Source organism: Rhinoraja longicauda, chromosome 10 (assembly GCF_053455715.1).
Source record: "Rhinoraja longicauda isolate Sanriku21f chromosome 10, sRhiLon1.1, whole genome shotgun sequence".
Taxonomy (NCBI): domain Eukaryota; kingdom Metazoa; phylum Chordata; class Chondrichthyes; order Rajiformes; family Arhynchobatidae; genus Rhinoraja; species Rhinoraja longicauda.
This window is the reverse complement of record NC_135962.1, coordinates 52,580,670-52,598,896: the sequence shown is the minus strand read 5'-3', so window position 1 is coordinate 52,598,896 and position 18,227 is coordinate 52,580,670. Positions and strand designations below refer to the sequence as shown.

Sequence of the window (18,227 nt, the reverse complement as noted above, 5' to 3'; positions counted from 1 at the left end):
AGTTTTATACTGCCATCATAGAGTCTGTCCTCGCCTTCTCCATCATGTCTGGTTTGGCTCAGCCACCAAGCATGACATCCGGAGGCCGCAGTGCATCGTTCCATCAGCCGAGAAGGTTGTTGGCTGCAACCTCCCCCCCCCCCCCCCCCCCCCATTGACGAACTGTACACTGCAAGGGCCAGGAAGTGAGCGGGTAAGGTCATCTCTGACCCCTCTCACCCTGGCCACAAACTTTGAAGCACTTCCCTCTGGGCGGCCACTCCGGACTATCAACGACACCATAGCCAGACTTAAAAACAGCTTTTTTCCACAAGCAGTAGGTCTACTCAATAGCCGAAAGTCTGTAGCCTCCTTTTGCTCTGGTATTTTATTTTATTCTTCACATGTTTAAATTATGTTTTATTTTTAATTGTCTACTGTATATCGTGTTGTTATCCTTGCGAGCAAAACACCAAGGCAAATTCCTTGTATGTATACATACTTGGCTAATAACATTTATTCAATTCAACTCAGTTTAATTCAACTTGAAGTTGGAGAAAGCAATATTTATACCGCTGGGTTGTAAGCTACCCAAGGGAAATAAGAGATGCTATTCCAATTTGCATTGGGCCTCACTCTAGCAGTGGAGGCGGCCCAGGAACGAAAGGTCAGTATGGGAATGGGAGGGGGAATTAAAGTGTTTAGCAACCAGGAGAACACGTAGGCCTAGGCAGACTGAGCGGAGGTGTTCAACGAAACATAAACACTGCATGGACATAGGGAATTATGTGCAAGTGTCAAGATAATAGAGCCCATTCTAAGCACATCGTAAACAAGAATGTCAAATTACATTAGGCCAACCTGAATGTCAATAATTATTAAGCAAGTAATAATGCCCAGAGTAACACCCAGTAACCCTTATCTGAAGCTTTGGCATGAACAATAATATGTCATGAAAGGGGGGTGAGAAGGGTGTAGGCGAGTTGTGATTTATTTTCTTCCTGAACGGTCCTCCAATAATCAGTGTGTATATTTCCATGTCCAGACAGAAACAATTGCTGCCTGTTGTTCTATATTGCAGCAAGAATCCAGGGGGATGTCAGCAGCAAGTGTTCTCAGGTTGATTAAAGCATGCACGCATTATAACACTTGGCCCCAGGAGTGCCTTCCGACCGCACAAGATTATTGCATCCATTTCCTGCCAAGTTATTCTTGTCAGTCAAAGAGTGCTACATTATATGCATCTTGTGTATGTATTTGTGTCCTTTGAATGCCGGATTAAGACCATCCCAACACATGTGTAGGAAAGAACTGCAGATGCTGGTTTAAATCGAAGGTAAACACAAAATGCTGGAGTAACTCAACAGAACAGGCAGCATCTCTGGATTACGACCCACTCTACATCAATGGGGTCTGTGTGGAAAGGGTACCAGCTTTCAGGTTCCTGGGTACGCACATCGCAGAGGATCTTACCTGGTCTACCAACACCATCACCACAGTAAAGAAGGCACAGCAGAGACTCCACTTCCTGAGGATCCTCAGGAAAACCAACCTGCAGAAGCTCATGTTGTCCTTCTATCGCTGCTCCATCGAGAGTGTGCTGGCATACTGTATAACCACATGGTATGCCAGCTGCTCAGAAAAGGACAGGAAGGCCCTTCAGAGGGTCATCACGACGGCCCAGAAGATCATCGGCTGCTCACTGCCCTCCCTGGAGCACCTGTTCAGCCTACGCTGCCTCAGTAGAGCAGGCAAAATAATAAAAGATCCATCCCACCCCGGCTACCGTCTGTTTGTTCATCTGCCCTCTGGTCGACGTTTCAGGTCGATCAAATCCCGAACAAACAGACTTAAGAACAGTTTTTACCCCAGGGCCATAAGAGAACTGAATACTACCTTTGCACTAGGCAACACCGTTAAAAAATCTTGTACTTAATATAATTGTATTTAATTGTATTTATGTATTTATTTGTTTTGCATTTATTGCATATATGTTTGAACGCACCGTCAGGATTGGCTATTTTTTAATTTCGTTGTACTCGTTGCAATGACAATAAATGAATATTATTATTATAGAAGGAATGGGTGGCGTTTCGAGTCGTCTGAAGAAGTTACTACAGCATTTTGTGTCTACCATCCCAATCCATGTTCATCTGGAAATTTCAGAATAATTCTGGACTTGAACCTTCACCAGAGTGACTAATTGCACTCAAATCACACAATCTTAATTCCACAGCTACGCATAAAATAAATTGCCTTGCTTCACTTAATATGACAATCTAATTCTTCATTTTCTACTGTAGGAAAGAAAAGCACAAAAGGTATCTCGACACTTGAGCAGGGATAACCATACCAAAATCACCTCGTTCATAACCGTACGGGAAAATTGTGCTGTGGTTATTTATAGTGAATCAGAGTGTAGCTTTCCGACAAAAAATGTACAACTTCTTGTAATTTGAATGTTCAGAGCAAGTGTAAACACATTTTTCAATATTTGGATAAATTCCCATAAATGTCCGTCAAAGACATGCTCACGTCAAAGGGAATCAACTGCTTCTTGCGCATTACATACCTCCAACTCATTTTCATCAAAAATTGCTAAGAGATTTTCAGGAATTAACTCATTTAAACCTACGGGGGAAGAAAATGTAAAAATATAAAGTTAGAAAAGGTTAATATAAGCTCATGACTTTCAGTTAATTAATTGTGATTGTTTCGCTCGCCTCCTGGAACAAATCTCCCAAAGAACATAAGAAATTGAAACATCAAGCCTGCACCGTTCAGTAACATCATGGCCGATTCTATATCTCATCAAAGTCACCCATTTCCCATATCTCATGATGTCCTTCATTGTTTTAAAACCACGGCCTCAACCTTGAGTATACTCAAAGACTGAGCAATTGCTGGCCACTTGGGTAGAGAGTGCCAAAGTTCTGCAATCTTCTGAATAAATTACATCCATCTCAACTCTAAATCTCAACTCATCTCTGGAATACCTAGATAACAAGGACTCCCACGTTAGACTCATATTTATCCACTATAGCTCCACCTTCAACATCATAATCCCATCAAAATTCACTCCAAACCTCTGAACCCCTCTCCCCTCTGCCATTCGACCTCGACTTTTTGATCCACTGACCACAATTAGCAAGGGTAGGTAACAACATCTCCTCCATAATAAGTCGCGACAACGCCACTCTGCAAGAATGATTTCTCAGTCCCTTACTATACTCTCTGTACACTCACAACTGTTCGGCCAAATTCAGTTCTAACTACAGCTACAAGTTTATAGATGACTCCACTGTGGTGGGCCGAGTTACAAACAATGACGAGATGAAGTACAGAAAGGAGATACAGAACTTAGTGACACTGTGTTAGGACAATAACCCCTCCCTCAATGTCACCAAGATGAAGAAGCTAGTTATTGACTCCAGGAAGCATGGTGGTGTACAGGCCCCAATCAGCACCGATGATGCAGAAGTGGAAATGGTTGAGAACTTCAAGTTCCTTGGCATTAATATTACCCATGATCTGTCATGAACCAACTACATTGATGCAACAGCGAAAAAGGCACAACAATGACTCTACTTTCTGAGGAGGTTAAGGAAATCCCAACACCTCTACCAATGCCTCCACTTCCTGAGGAGACTAAAGGGAGCATAGTGGTGCAGGTGGCAGAGTTGCTACCTCGCAGCTCCAGAGACAAACGTTTGAGGCTACTCAACAGGGATGAGTTTGTCACAATAACTATTTAGTATAGACATTAAGCACATGCAAGCCTAAGCATGTTTAAAGCATCGCTCCAAAAGTAGCCCAACTTAAATTCCTCCACAGACCACTGGAATGTGAATAATTTATAACTAACTGCTTTAGCCAGAAGGTGATAAACAGGCTGTAAAGATTATGCTGGAAGACAAGCGGAAAACATTAACCAGAACATTGTATTTAAAATAAGGCCTGTGGATCGCCCAAGGTGACTCTTTCAACAAATACATGCAGTGACCAAATTCTAGATTTACAGTTCTCCGCTGGGAATGGTATTTGAATGATTTTAGATTTAGATTTAGAGATACAGCGCGGAAACAGGCCCTTCGGCCCACCGAGTCCGCGCCTCCCAGCGAATCCTGCACATTAACACTATCCTACACACACTAGGGACAATTTTTACATTTACCCAGTCAATTAACCTACATACCTGTACGTCTTTGGAGTGTGGGAGGAAACTGAAGATCTCGGAGAAAATCCACGCAGGTCACGGGGAGAATGTACAAACTCCGTACAGAATTTGACATAAAAGCACTGCACATAGTTACTCATATTAACAAATTTCTTGCTCCATGAACAAATGTGCAAAAGCTATTCTGGACGTTCATCACAATGATTTGATAGATTAATTCTGCTCAAGTTCACCAATAAGAACAATGGCTCTACTCCTTTTACACTCAAGTTTAATCGTAACAAAGTCATACCTTTAAGGAAATACTCCACTTCCTGGCGCACCTGGTTGGCTAGCCTGTATTGTGCAAGCATGTTCAAGTAGAATATCTTGTTGTCGTTGGTTACTGGTACCTGCGCACCACCAGCTATCAGCTCCATAACCTGAAAGTTAAAATACGTATATTCAAAGTGAAGATCCAAAAGAGGAAATGCAGAAGCTTTCTTGCCCATATTGCCACTGGAATCAGTGATGCTAAATGGTGTATTGCCTCTGAGGTGTCAGGACAAGGAAGCAATGGGAAATAAGTTTAAAGAAGAATTCCCATGGGGGTGGGATGGGGACACATTAGTGCAACAACCTATGCAGCTGCCACACAACTCCAGTGGCCCAGCTTCAACCTTGACCTCGGCTGCTGTTTGCGCGGACCTTTCACATTCTCCCTGTGACCGAGCCGGTCTCCTTCAGCTCCCTCTCTCATCCCAGAGATGCACTGGTAGGTTAACTGCCTACTGTAAATTATCCTTAGTGTAGGTGGCAGGAGGCTGGTTGACAAAAAATCAAGGCTAGTTGACGGACATGTGTGGGGTAAGAATAGGTTACAGATAAATCGTGGGGAGGATGGGGTAGGGCCAATGAGAATGCGTTGAGCTGTCATGATGGGCTGAATAGGCTCGCTCTGTATTGTACAAGCATGAACAATGCAGAGATAGACACAAAGTGCTGGAGTAACTCAGAGGGCCAGGTAGCATCTCCGGAGAAAAAGAATGAGTGACGCTTCGGGTCGGGACTCTTCTTCAGGGTCACCTTAGCTCATTTTTGGCTTTCTCAGCCAAAACTGAAACATCGCCTATCCATTTTCTCCAGAGATGCTGCCTGACCCACTGAGTTACTCCAGCACTTTTGTGTCTAACTATTGGTATAAACCAGCATCTGCATTTATTTGTTTCTACATTTTGAACAATACAGAGGCTTTGCATTGTTCACGTTTGTGTAATCTAGAGGGAGCCTATTCAGGTTCATATCAGCATCCTCAATGTAAGGACATATTTAATAAAGAGTTTTTCGGGAATTAAGGGATTTATTAAAATACAACGCCCCCAAATTCCAAGTATTAATCAGTACCATTGTTTAACAAGTACTTGAATTGACTGCTGAGTGAGGCAATCTTCAGTCTACATGAAAGAAAGGAACTAATGTTTCACCTGACTCAGTGAAAAGCAGCAAATATGTATTCCTAAGTAGGGGGATAGTAATATATTTAGGTTAAGAGGCACGAAGATAAAAGAAAAAAGATAATTGTATTAAAAAATATCCATGGCAGTAAGCAGACTTCATTCAGATTAAATCGAAGGTAAAGAGAAATGTAGCTTTATAGTGACAGAAAACATGAAAACAAATGCATCCTTAACGAGGGCCTCTGAGATAATTAGTTGACAAGTGAAAAATAAAACACAGAACAAAAAAAAAGTTAATAAGTATAGGAAAAGAGCAAAACAGATATTAACAAAAAAAAAGCACAAAAGAACCACAACATTTTTTGTAAAGTTAGTGAGAAAGGAAAGGGAAAAATAGACGTTTCTCAGATTAGATAAATAGGGCAAGCAGCGTTTCATGTCTTTGTAATGTAAACATTAAATGCATTTGTTGATGAAGGACAAGAGAATTGAAGAAGTAATACCAAAAGTTGTTGCTAATACCATATTATTGGGGGGACTAGAGAGAAATCAGGTAGTGGAATGGCAAATGTGACAATGGCGTGGAAGACGGAGAGATACAAATTAATGTAGAGAAGTACAAAGATATACAGTTTTTAATATAAAGCAGGGAGAAAAGTATGCATTTTAAATGTTAAGGCTTTAAACAGAAGTAGCACATTAGCATCCAAAAGCATGTTGTTGGTTTATAGACTTTAAAGATATTGCTGCAAAACTGATTTTTATTTTGCACAAGTTGAGGCCACATTTGGTGTATTATGTAGTTCTGACAAGAATACCAATAAGCTATAAAGTAGAGGCCATTCGATCCACTGCTCTTATGCTGGCTCTTTGGTGGAGCTATCCAGTCAATCTCATTGCACAGCTTTTCTCCATAGCCTTGTAATTTATTTTTCAACTCCCTTTTGAAAGTCTCAATGGAATCTTCTTCCATCAATATTTCATCCATATTTTTCTAGAGCACAATTTATTGATAAGTTTAAAAAATATATATTCAATTGACCTCAGATCCTTTACCCAATCAACTTAAATTGTTATGTGCTGTAGATAAAGTATGATAGAAAATTTACACAAATTTAAATGGATGCTAAGCAGAGCAATGGGTTGCTTCTGAAGTGGTGTAAGCAACCCAGAGGTGTAGAAAATCATGAGAGGAATAGATCGGGTAAATGCAGAGTCTCTTCCCAGAGGGGGAATCAAGAACCAGATGACATAGGTTCAAGTTGAGGGAAGAAAAACAGATTTAATAGGAACCTGAAGGGTAACTTTAGTTTTACACAAAGAATAGAATGAGCTGCCGGAGGAGGCAGTTGAGGCAGGTACTATTGTGATGTTTAAGAAACATTTAGACAAGTACATGAATAGAACAGGTTTAGAGGGATATTGGCCAAACACAGGCAGGTGGGGCTGGTGTGGGCAAGTTGGGCTGAAGGGTCAGTTTCCACACTGTATGACTCTAAGAATTATGTCCGATTGAGATCGTAAGATCATAAACGGTTACAATGAAAACAAACGTAGATTACGTCCAAAGACGTACAGGTATGTAGGTTAATTGGCTGGGTAAATGTAAAAAATGTCCCTAGTGGGTGTAGGATAGTGTTAATGTACGGGGATCGCTGGGCGGCACGGACTTGGTGGGCCGAAAAGGCCTGTTTCCGGCTATATGATATGATATGATATTATTTTTTTGGACAGCAATGTCCTTTGAACATTCAATTTTATTTCAGGAGCAGATAGTAAGTGAATTCATTGCAACTCTACCTTCTCTAACTGTCCCGACTTGTTATATTTTTCCTCAGCAAAAACAAGGTCCATTTCACTCACATCATTCTTCAGAATGTAACAAACTTTACTTTTGTAGAATTCTGGATCATCTGTTGCAAAATACTGAAAGGAGAAATGATAAAATGGAGATGATTTCTAAATTGCATCACAAAAACCAGCACTTTGGTGCTCGGCAAAAACATAAAAGGCAGGTACATTGGAATTTTTTTTAGTGTCAATATTTTTACAAATACAGAACATCTCTCTTTAGTGTTACTAAAATGAATTTTCCAACCAGTGTAGATATAATTTGCAAATTAACAAGCAATTTAAACCAATGCAGAATGCACACCAACCAGTTTCCAAAACATTATCCACTACATATTTAAATGAGGACTCAATAGACAATAGGTGCAGGAGTAGGCCATTTGGCCCCTCGAGCCAGCACCACCAATCAATGTGATCATGGCTGATCATTCTCAATCAGTACCCCGTTCCTGCCTTCTCCCCGCTATCCTTAAGAGCTCTATCTAGCTCTCTCTTGAATGCATTCAGAGAACTGGCCTCCACTGCCTTCTGAGGCAGAGAATATTACTCTAAAGATAGAAGTGCATCGCTTCAGTCAGGAACTAACATGAAATGAATTCATCCATTGAGTGTTTCCCTTATTTAGGCTATTTGCATCTGAAACTATTAGACTTTAGAGATACAGCGCGGAAACAGGCCCTTTGGCCCACTGAGTCCTGACCGATCAATGATCACCCCAGGGCCAATTTTACAACTTACCAAAGCCAATTAAGCTACAGACCTGTACGTCTTTGGAGTGGGAGGAAACTGGAGTACCCAGAGAAAACCAATGCAGTCACGGGGAGTACGTACAATTTCTGTACGGACAGCACCCTTAGTCAGGATCGAACCTGGGTCTCTGGCATTATTTGGTGCGACACGGTGACGCAGCGGCAGAGTTGCTGCCTTACAGCGAATGCAGCGCCGTCGACTCAGGTTCGATCCTGACTACGGGTGCTGTACTGTACGGAGTTTGTATGTTCTCCCCGTGACCTGCGTGGGTTTTCTCCGAGATCTTCGGTTTCCTCCCATACTCCAAAGACATACAAGTTCGTAGGTTAATTGGCTGGGCAAATGTAAAATTGGCCCTAGTAGGATCGTGTTAATGTGCGGGGATCGCTGGGCGGCGCGGACCCGGTGGGCCGAAGGGCCTGCTTCTGCGCTGTATCTCTAAATCTAAAATCTAAATAAGACAGCACCTCTACAGCCGGGCCATTGTGCCACCCCTACTTCACTGCCTGAATAATCTATCACTTGCCATTAGCTTCAATACTAGCTGAAAATGATAAAGGACTGGGACTGAGGATGGTGGGTGCATAGCGGTTGGGTCAAGTGCAAAATAATTCCGAGTCTTAAGAGAATTGAAAAGCTAGCCTTACAACTAACAGTCATATCTGGGCTTTCTTAGATTTGAGGGAGGAATAGTAGAAAGAAAAAGAAATCCAAATTAAGCCCCAAATCATCTTGTAACAAGTATTGATTAGTTTATTCCTTTGTCGGGTACTCTGAACTCACACTGTTATACATTTGTAAAAGCAAATTAATGGGGATGCTGTAAAGAAGAAACAAAATAAACAGAAAATGCCAAAAATGACTCTGCGGGTCAGGCAGTGTTTGGAAGAGAAAGAGTTAATTTTTCGGGCCAATGACAGCACTGAGTCATTAGCACAGGGCAGCATAGTGGTTCAGCAAGTAGAACTGTCACCTCAGAGCTCCAGTGACTCAGGTTCAATCCTGATCTCTGGTGCTGTCTATGTGGAGTTAGCACATTCTCCCCTGGGTTTCCTCCAGGTGCTCCAGTTTTCTCCTATGCCCTAAAAACCCCCCATGTGGGTTGATATACCCTGGTGTATAGATAAATAATAGAATCAAGGGGGGCAGTTGATGGGAATGGGTGGACATTAAAATTGGGGTTAGGATAGGAATAATGTCAAAATGTGTGTTTCATTGTCAGTGTGGACATGATGGACTGAAGGACCCATTTCCATGCTATTTCTCTCTTAAGACGATCAACTTTCATCAACAAAATATAATTATCACTTCCTAATAGCAATCACAACTTCTCTAACTTCAAGTAGCCCGTGCTTTCCCTCTCTCTCCATCCTCTCCCCCTTCCCAGTTCTCTGACCAGTCTTACTGTCTCAGACTACATTTTATCTCTGTACCGCCCACTCCTTTGATATCAGTCTAAAGAAGGGTCTTGACCCGAAACGTCACCCATTCCTTCTCTCCAGAGATGCTGCCTGTCCCGCTGAGTTACTCCAGCATTTTGTGAATATCTTATTTTGTCAAACAAGGTGTTTGACAAAGCCACAAGTAATATTTTATCAATAAATCCATTACCTTATAGTGCATCCGGAGTCCAATAATTTGTGCCAAGAACGAACGGGTAAAGCGAGCGCAAACCAGTTGTTTATAAGCCCCACCCAAGGAAGATTCATACAAACACTTTCCAACTACTTTCCCTGCAAACTCATATAACTTTTGTCGGAGATGAGAAGGTCGTTCTGGGTTTGGATGCACCTGAATAGGCAAATAAATCTTGGTCATGAAGACATTCAATGAAAAAATGGAAAAATTGGAACTCTGAAATAAATTAAAAAACAAAATGCTGGAAACACTCATCAAGGATAACCTGCCAAGTGTTTCCAGCATTTTCTGTTATTAAGTCATCCACCTCATGATTTATAATTGGCAGTTGCCTCGATGTTCAGATTCAAAGACAAAGAAAATAATCCTACAGTAGTAAAATCCTAGCTTGCCCAAACTCTCCCGATAGCTCAGCCCCTCAAGTCCTGGTAACATCCTTGTAAGCTGCACTTTGTCCAGTTAATAACATCTTTCCAAAATTGAACATAATACTCAAAATGTAGCCTCACCAACATCTTGTACAACTGACTGATGAAGACCAATGTACCAAAAGCCTTCTTTACCTCCCGATCCACCTGTGATGCCACTTAGAGAATTTCTGTCAGGTGTCCCCTCAACCTCTGGAGTTTTAGAGAAAACAGTCCAAATTTGTTCAAGGTCTCCTCAGAGCCAAGACCCCCAGATCTAGACAGCATTCCGTTAAACCTGCACCCTCTCCAAAGCCTCCCCATCCTTCCTGCAATCAGACAACCAGAACCGCACTCAATACTCTAAATATGGCCAAAAGTCTTATATAGCAGCATGGCACTCATACTCAAATGGCCAACCAATGAAGGAGAGCAAACCATACCCCTTTTTTTTTTAAACTGTTTTATCTACACACATCTCACACAAGTAATAAGTGCTGAAAGCAAAACACAAAGTGCTGGAGTAACTCAGGAAGCATCTCTGGAAGACATGAATAGGTGATGTTTCAGGTTGGGACCCTTCTTCAGACTCGAAACATCCGGACCTGAAACGTCACCTATCCATGTCTTCCAGAGATACTGCCCGACCCACTCAGTAACCCTATAGCACTTTGCGGATTCCTTCCAATGGTGAAGGGCCAGGCTTCTCAATCGCACCACATTCTGATCATTAAAATATAAGTTAGTTCTACGCAAGTATGACTTCCTGGAGTTGATAATCAGTAATTTTGAAATCAAAGTGATATGGAAAATTCTTAACAGTTGAAATGTAAACTTACCAGTCCCTGGTTATTGTCACTGAAGTACATGAACAGATCATTAATGGGGTCAAAGAGTGCTTTACAGGTTAACTCAAACCATTCCCTGCGTGGTCCACCCCAGTCTAGTGCTAAAACATGACATAAAAGCATCATTAGTTTTTTTCAGTGTTACTTCAGTAAAGCATTTGCTCCTTTTGACATAACATTATTATTTCTCCAGGCAGCACAGTCCAGGGAAATTGACAGTCGATGTTTTACATGTTCTGAAAGAGGGGAGGTGCCCAGTTTAAACAGGCGAGGGAGTGGAGCTGAGCCAAGAGTTGGCAAGTGAAATGTGTAGGAAGAAACTGCAGATGCTGGTTTACACCAAATATAGACACAAAATGCTGGAGTAACTCAGCAGAACAGGCGGCATCTCTGGAGAGGAGGAATGGGTGACCTTCCCCTAAGGAAACAATGAACCATCTCTCCCCCACCCTAGTTCCCTGACAAGTTTCACTGCCCTGCTGATGAATTTTACTGCATGTATGCCTCATTGTCACCTTCCCCATAGTCAACAATGAACCATGTGGTTGAGATTAACATCTGCTTCGATCTGTCCTTTTCACACCTTGCATGCTCTTTGTAACCTTCCATATCTCTAGTTTCCTTCTCCTCTGACTCTCAGTCTGAAGAAGGGTCTCACCAAAACGTCACCTTCTCTCCAGAGATGCTGCCTGTTTCGCTCAGCTACTGCAGCATTTTGTGTCTATCTGCTGGCAAGTGAAAGGTGGGGTCAGGAGAGGAGGGGTTAATTGACAAATGGAGTCAGTGGGGAAGGGTGGAGATAGCAAAAGAGGATGGGTGGTGCTGTGAAGACACTAAAGGGCTGCAGATTGGAAAATCTGATAAGGGATGACTGGAACCAAACAAGAGAGGGGCAATAAGAGTAATCAAGAGATAATTAATGAGCGAAAATTATGAAATTATTTACAATTCTAAAATATGGATAATTCAGAGTTGTTATTTGTGAAACTAAATTAAAGAGGGACAAATGGTGTTGTTGATTTGCAATTTTGTGATCTTGTCTCAAAATAGTTTTTACAATTGATAAGTAATGGATATGGCAGCAATATAGTGCCGGGTGTGTGACATTAAGGGTTAATTTCACGAAACACCAAATGCAGTGTTGAGAAGAACTTTGAATATCACAAAGACATCTGTAATTAAGGTGAAATTTAAATTGGTGTCAGTGTTGAAGGGAAAAGATGTGGTGTGAAAGCAAATTTTAACAGATATACATAAGCGTAAGAAATAAAAAGATAGCAATGAATCTGTAGTTCAGATCTTGCGCAGTGGGTCAGCCCTGGTGACTTGAGAGCATTTCCTGCTCCGACATCTTAACAGTTAAAAATAATTATAGTACACTAGATGTGGTGAGCCCAGCTGTACCACAAGTTCTTTGGATAGATACGCTAGTTTGTGCAGTGAAAATTAAATTGTTTTAGTTCATAAGGTCATAAGTGATTGGAATAGAATTACGCCATTCGGCTCATCAAGTCTACTCTACCATTCAATCATGGTTGATCTATCTCTCCCTCCTAACCCCATTCTCCTGCCTTCTCCCCATAACGTCTGACACCTGTACTAATTAAAAATCTATCTATCTACTGCATTTTAATACTTTTCTGTACTATTTTTAATGTATCCATTGGTGTATTTATTGCATCTATCATTACCATGTGCACCGTTTACTCTTCATGCAAATAATTTCATTGCAATCTGACGAGTATTTGACAATAAACTAATCTAATCAAATCTCTTTAGTTATTTCAAAAGCAATTCACTTTGTTACACTATGCTCCCTTAATCTAATTAAATAGAGATGAAAAATGAAAATGTGAAGAAAGATGGTGCAGTGCTCTTACTGAATCAGACTGAATGACACGACAAAGGTGGTGCGATGTGGTGTTATTAGCAATAAGGGCGGCACGGTGGCGCAACGGTAGAGTTGCTGCCTTACAGCACTGGTAGCGCCAGAGACCTGGGTTCGATCCCGACTACGGGTGCTGTCTGTACGGAGTTTGTATGTTCTCCCCCTGACCGCATGGGTTTTCTCCGAGATCTTCGGTTTCCTCCCACACTCCAAAGATGTACAGGTATGTAAGTTAATTGGCTTGGTAAATGTAAAAATTACCCCTAGTGTGTGTTGGATAGTGTTAATATGTGGGGATTGCTGGTACAGTACAGACCCGATGGGCCGAAGGACCTGTTTCCGCTCTGTATCTCTAAACTAAACTAAATAGAGGAGCCAGATTGCCCATTTATACATTTGATTCTTGCATTCTTTTGCACTGTTATGTCCAAAAAGATCAAATGAAGGCCATATTCTGACACATGGAGAGAATAATAATAGATCAGTTGGTCCATGTGCACTTTCTATCTGGTAGTTATGTAGCATTGATGAAGGTTCAAAAGCTTATTATCTCAAGGGTCTCTCAGGAGAAGATCATGCATGGAGATCACAAAATGGAGACAAGCACTATGCAATGAAGTTTACAACTCGTCATATGAAACTAATGAGATTTTCTCCGAACTGCTTCCACAATTCAGAGGTAATTAAGGTGCACAATAAATTCCTATGTTTGTATGATGTGGTGTTATTGGCCATGTGTTATAAGGGATTTAAAAAATGCTGATTCTCAGAATTAAACTGATAATTTGTGTTATTATTTGTGGAATTCTCTGCCACAGAAGGCAGTGGAGGCCAATTCACTGGATGAATTTAAAAGAGAGTTAGATAGAGCTCTAGGGGCTAGTGGAATCAAGGGATATGGGGATAAGGCAGGCACGGGTTACTGATTGTGGATGATCAGCCATGATCACAATAAATGGCGGTGCTGGCTCGAAGGGCCAAATGGCCTCCTGCTGCATCTATTTTCTATGTTTCTACTGATAAGTTTGAATATTGTCACATTTTGAGAGGGAAGTGTTTGAATAAAGGCAAGGCTTCCAAAGCAAATTCCAAACCCACCCAAATAAAACCTTGTCAAACTCTCAGTCAAATCAATTTTTCATCATAGCCTCCACTGTCAATGACAAATTCTTGATTAGAACGGGTGTCAAGGGTTATGGGGAGAAGGCAGAAAAATGGGATTAGGTGGCAGAGGTCAGCCATGTTTGGATGGTGGAGTAGACTCGATGGGCCGAAAGGCCTAATTCTACTCCTGTAATTTATGAATATTGACTTATTAAATTCTGCATTAAACTGCAACCACTTTTGGAAGATTTCTATTTTTTAATACTAACCTTCCTCATCCTGGAAAATAACCTCGAAATTCTTGCTCCATTCAGAGGATGAGAAATTTCGCGTAGCTTTCATGGACTAGTAGCATGTAGAAATTTAAAAGTGAAATTAAAGACGGATTAAGTTACTCATTAGAGTTGCTATCAAAATCTTTTTTTCTTTGGCAAACTAAAATCTGATGTTGTCTCTTAATATAACTTCCAAAGTTACAATGCTTTAAAGTCAATTCAAAACTATTAAGTTAAACAGATGAATATATAAAATGTGGCACTCCAAAGTTTAAAACAAATTGTCAAGGACAGTTAAATATACTACTGTTTAAATAATAATCTACTATTCTATTAGAAAAACAGGCAGCCAATAAACCAAGTATGCACTCAACCCACCGACTCAAGGAAATTGTGGCGGCTAACTTTTAGCGCAATCTTTGTATGTGGTCGTTTCACATGCATCTGACGGAGTTCCCGCTGAAAGAAGCTTACTTTATCTTGGAACGTTTCAGAACCCCCTGAAAGAGGAGAGAAAAAAAAAAGAGCTTCTTTCGAATATCCATTCTGGCTAAGAAAAGGAATCTGTGATACCTGGGAGATTGCATTTATATTAACATTAGCTGAGCTGATCCATCACCAAGCAACAAACTCAAAAATAAAATGTCTTCAATACCCCACCTGGGATACATATCGTACACCACAGCTCTTTAAGTAGGGAGGTCAATCCCCAATTTAATTTCTCATCCCAAGTTCATTATTCCTGACTCTACAGCAATCCCTTTGTGTTGCCCGAGCTGCCAGTGTAGATTATCTCTTCAATTCCTCCAGGTACAATAAACAGAAACGTCCCTTGCACAATTAAAATGTCACATTACATGGCAAATAATAGTTTCCAATGGCTGATTACAATATACAGCACAAGCACGTCATGGATCACAGTTATAGAGATTGCACAAAAAAATATTAAATGACAAAATTAACTTTACAGGAGTTATTTAATACCAAGTATGCTTATGCAGAAGAATGGGAATGAATTGTAGCGACGGAGGACGGATGAAACAAAACACAAGTAAAATGTAGTATGAACTGAAAGAAATTGATTTTTTTTTAATACATTAAATGACTGTTTTTCTCCTTTCCCTAAAATAAACCTATTATGCAGTAGTCCTCAGGCAACGAGACATGTAGTTAACTAGATTCAGTCACATGAAGACGTGACATACTGATCCAAAATAACTTGGCTGCCAATTTTTTCTTTTCTTTTGCACCCTAGTAAGTGGCTAGTATCCACTTGGCAGTTCTTCTGAGCCCTCTCCTGCCTGAGCTGAAGACATGGGCACTTTGCCGCTCATGAATCAGGGGACTGAATTTGCATCCAAGTTGTACTTGGCAGCGTTTTGACGCTCATGTTCCCTCTTTAGCTGTCAGGTTCAATTGCACTAAAAGTTAACAGCATTGCTCCCTTTCTGTCCCTTGACACCTATGCACCAATAAAACACATAAGCTTTCCATCCTTACCAATGTTGTTATGCAAGAAACGGATAAATGTTGCTGCCATGATGTTTCTCTCTTTGCAACTAAGTTCCACAGGAGGTTGTATCCCATCATCCACCACTAGTGTTAGGAACTTATGCACTGGGTCTAGACCATGGTAGTAAAACTGAGAAGACAAAGGCACTATTATACATATTTTCCACCAAATGTGCTCTCCAACTATAGTCTTCTGAAACTTATTCTACAATTCTATTACTAGCCTGCCTGCTTTGTACCAAGCATCTACATTACATTGCTTGGACAGTGACAGACATTTTGGCTTGAAGTGTGGATTGGAAGAAAGATTCATAATCAAATCTAACCATGGATGCTGACAGCAGCCCACTAGAGTGTAAGGAGGATTGATAACTCCAGCTAACTCGTCATATACACCAATCAAAGAGACCAACTATAGAGTGTCCGTAGTACCCTAACAAACAAAAGTTAACCCTTAGCAATCTAACACTGGCTACATCTTGCGAAAAATAAATATGAAACATGCTACATGGTGCATCTATCCATTCTGCCATTCCCCATCACAATACCCAGAAAGTGGATGTGCAGAATTCAGACCCACCTTTGTTCCTGGACATACTCTGAAAGTGAAAAGTCTCCATGGAATGATTTTCAGGTAAAATTCTTTCACCGAGAATTGCTAGAAAACAAATATTCGGTTCACTATTTGGTTCATACCATTTGCCAAGTACGTTGCTGTTAATTGCTTAAGGTTTTACGTTTTAAATATTATTTCGTGGCGAGTAAGAGATGAGAGAGATACCAAAAGGTCTCATATAGTGTCTTAAGTAGCAGTGATGTATTTAGCCAAGCTTAAGAAAGGGAGATGAGAGCGTGGATTATTTGCCTGCTGCCCTCTATATTAAAGGAAGTAGCTGAAAAAAAGCAATCAAATGGACAGGATTCCTGCAATACCAACCACTCAATTGCAGATTGAGATAACCAGATTCAATTGCAATGAGATAGCTTCCTGATAAATAAAGTAGCCAGATAGACAAATTGTCCGAGAATTGGCATGTACCCGTACAAAAACATACTCTAATAAAAATGAATCCTGCATTGTTAAGCAATAGAGATGAACATTAGTGAGACAGCTTGTTATAAAATTCCATATTCTGTTTTAAACTGAATTTAAATTCCCCATGTCTTTGGGTTGTTAGTCCAAGCCTCTGGTTTACATTAATTTAATCACTGCACCACACTGCCTTTGCACCACATCAAAATCCTTCACCGTTTAGGGATCATAATTGAACAGAAATACAGTGGACCAGTCACACAAACCCCGTGTTAAAGGCTGGTTATCTTCCTGTGAGTAACTCATCTCCTGATACTCAAGCCCTTTCCACTATCTGCAAGGCACATCAGGAGCGTGATATTCAACTTTTGGCAGTCCTATAAACAATAGACAATAGGTGCAGGAGTAGGCCATTCGGCCCTTCGAGCCAGCACCACCATTCAATGTGATCATGGCTGATCATTCTCAATCAGTACCCCGTTCCTGCCTTCTCCCCATACCCTCTGACTCTGCTATCCTTAAGAGCTCTATCTAGCTCTCTCTTGAATGCATTCAGAGAACTGGCCTCCACTGCCTTCTGAGGCAGAGAATTCCACAGATTTACAACTCTCTGACTGAAAAAGTTTTTCCTCATCTCCGTTCTAAATGGCCTACCCCTTATTCTTAAACTGTGGCCCCTGGTTCTGGACTCATGTTTCCTGCCTCTAACGTGTCCAACCCCTTAATAATCTTATATGTTTCGATAAGATCCCCTCTCATCCTTCTAAATTCCAGTATATACAAGCCTAGTCGCTCTAGTCTTTCAACATACGACAGTCCCGCCATTCCGAGAATTAACCTAGTAAACCTACGCTGCACGCCCTCGAAAGCAAGAATATCCTTCCTCAAATTTGGAGACCAAAACTGCACACAGTACTCCAGGTGCGGTCTCACTAAGGCCCTGTACAACTGCAGAAGGACCTCTTTGCTCCTATACTCAACTCCTCTTGTTATGAAGGCCAACATTCCATTGGCTTTCTTCACTACCTGCTGTACCTGCATGCTTCCTTTCAGTGACTGATGTACTAGGACACCCAGATATCGTTGTACGTCCCCTTTTCCTAACTTGACACCATTCAGATAATAATCTTCCTTCCTATTCTTACCACCAAAGTGGATAACCTCACACTGCATCTGCCATGCATCTGCCCACTCGCACAACCTGTCCAAGTCACCCTGCAACCTCATAGTATCTCATAGTATCTTCCTCACAGTTCACACTATCACCCAGCTTTGTATCATCTGCAAATTTGCTAATGGTACTTTTAATCCCTTCATCCAAGTCATTAA

General features: G+C 41.0%; 1 protein-coding gene across 1 annotated transcript in view; it reads right to left on the bottom strand.

Moving 5' to 3' along the window:
• Positions 1-18,227, bottom strand: part of arel1 (apoptosis resistant E3 ubiquitin protein ligase 1) — a 67,751-nt gene that overhangs the window by 12,846 nt on the left and 36,678 nt on the right. Inside the window, exons 9-17 of the mRNA XM_078406875.1 lie at positions 16,446-16,523; positions 15,854-15,995; positions 14,732-14,853; positions 14,348-14,423; positions 11,078-11,187; positions 9,805-9,984; positions 7,393-7,518; positions 4,449-4,578; positions 2,552-2,610 (exon numbers count right to left, since the gene is read on the bottom strand). Of these exons, the coding sequence (XP_078263001.1) occupies positions 2,552-2,610; positions 4,449-4,578; positions 7,393-7,518; positions 9,805-9,984; positions 11,078-11,187; positions 14,348-14,423; positions 14,732-14,853; positions 15,854-15,995; positions 16,446-16,523 (1,023 nt within the window). The remainder of the gene's footprint in view (positions 1-2,551; positions 2,611-4,448; positions 4,579-7,392; positions 7,519-9,804; positions 9,985-11,077; positions 11,188-14,347; positions 14,424-14,731; positions 14,854-15,853; positions 15,996-16,445; positions 16,524-18,227) is intronic.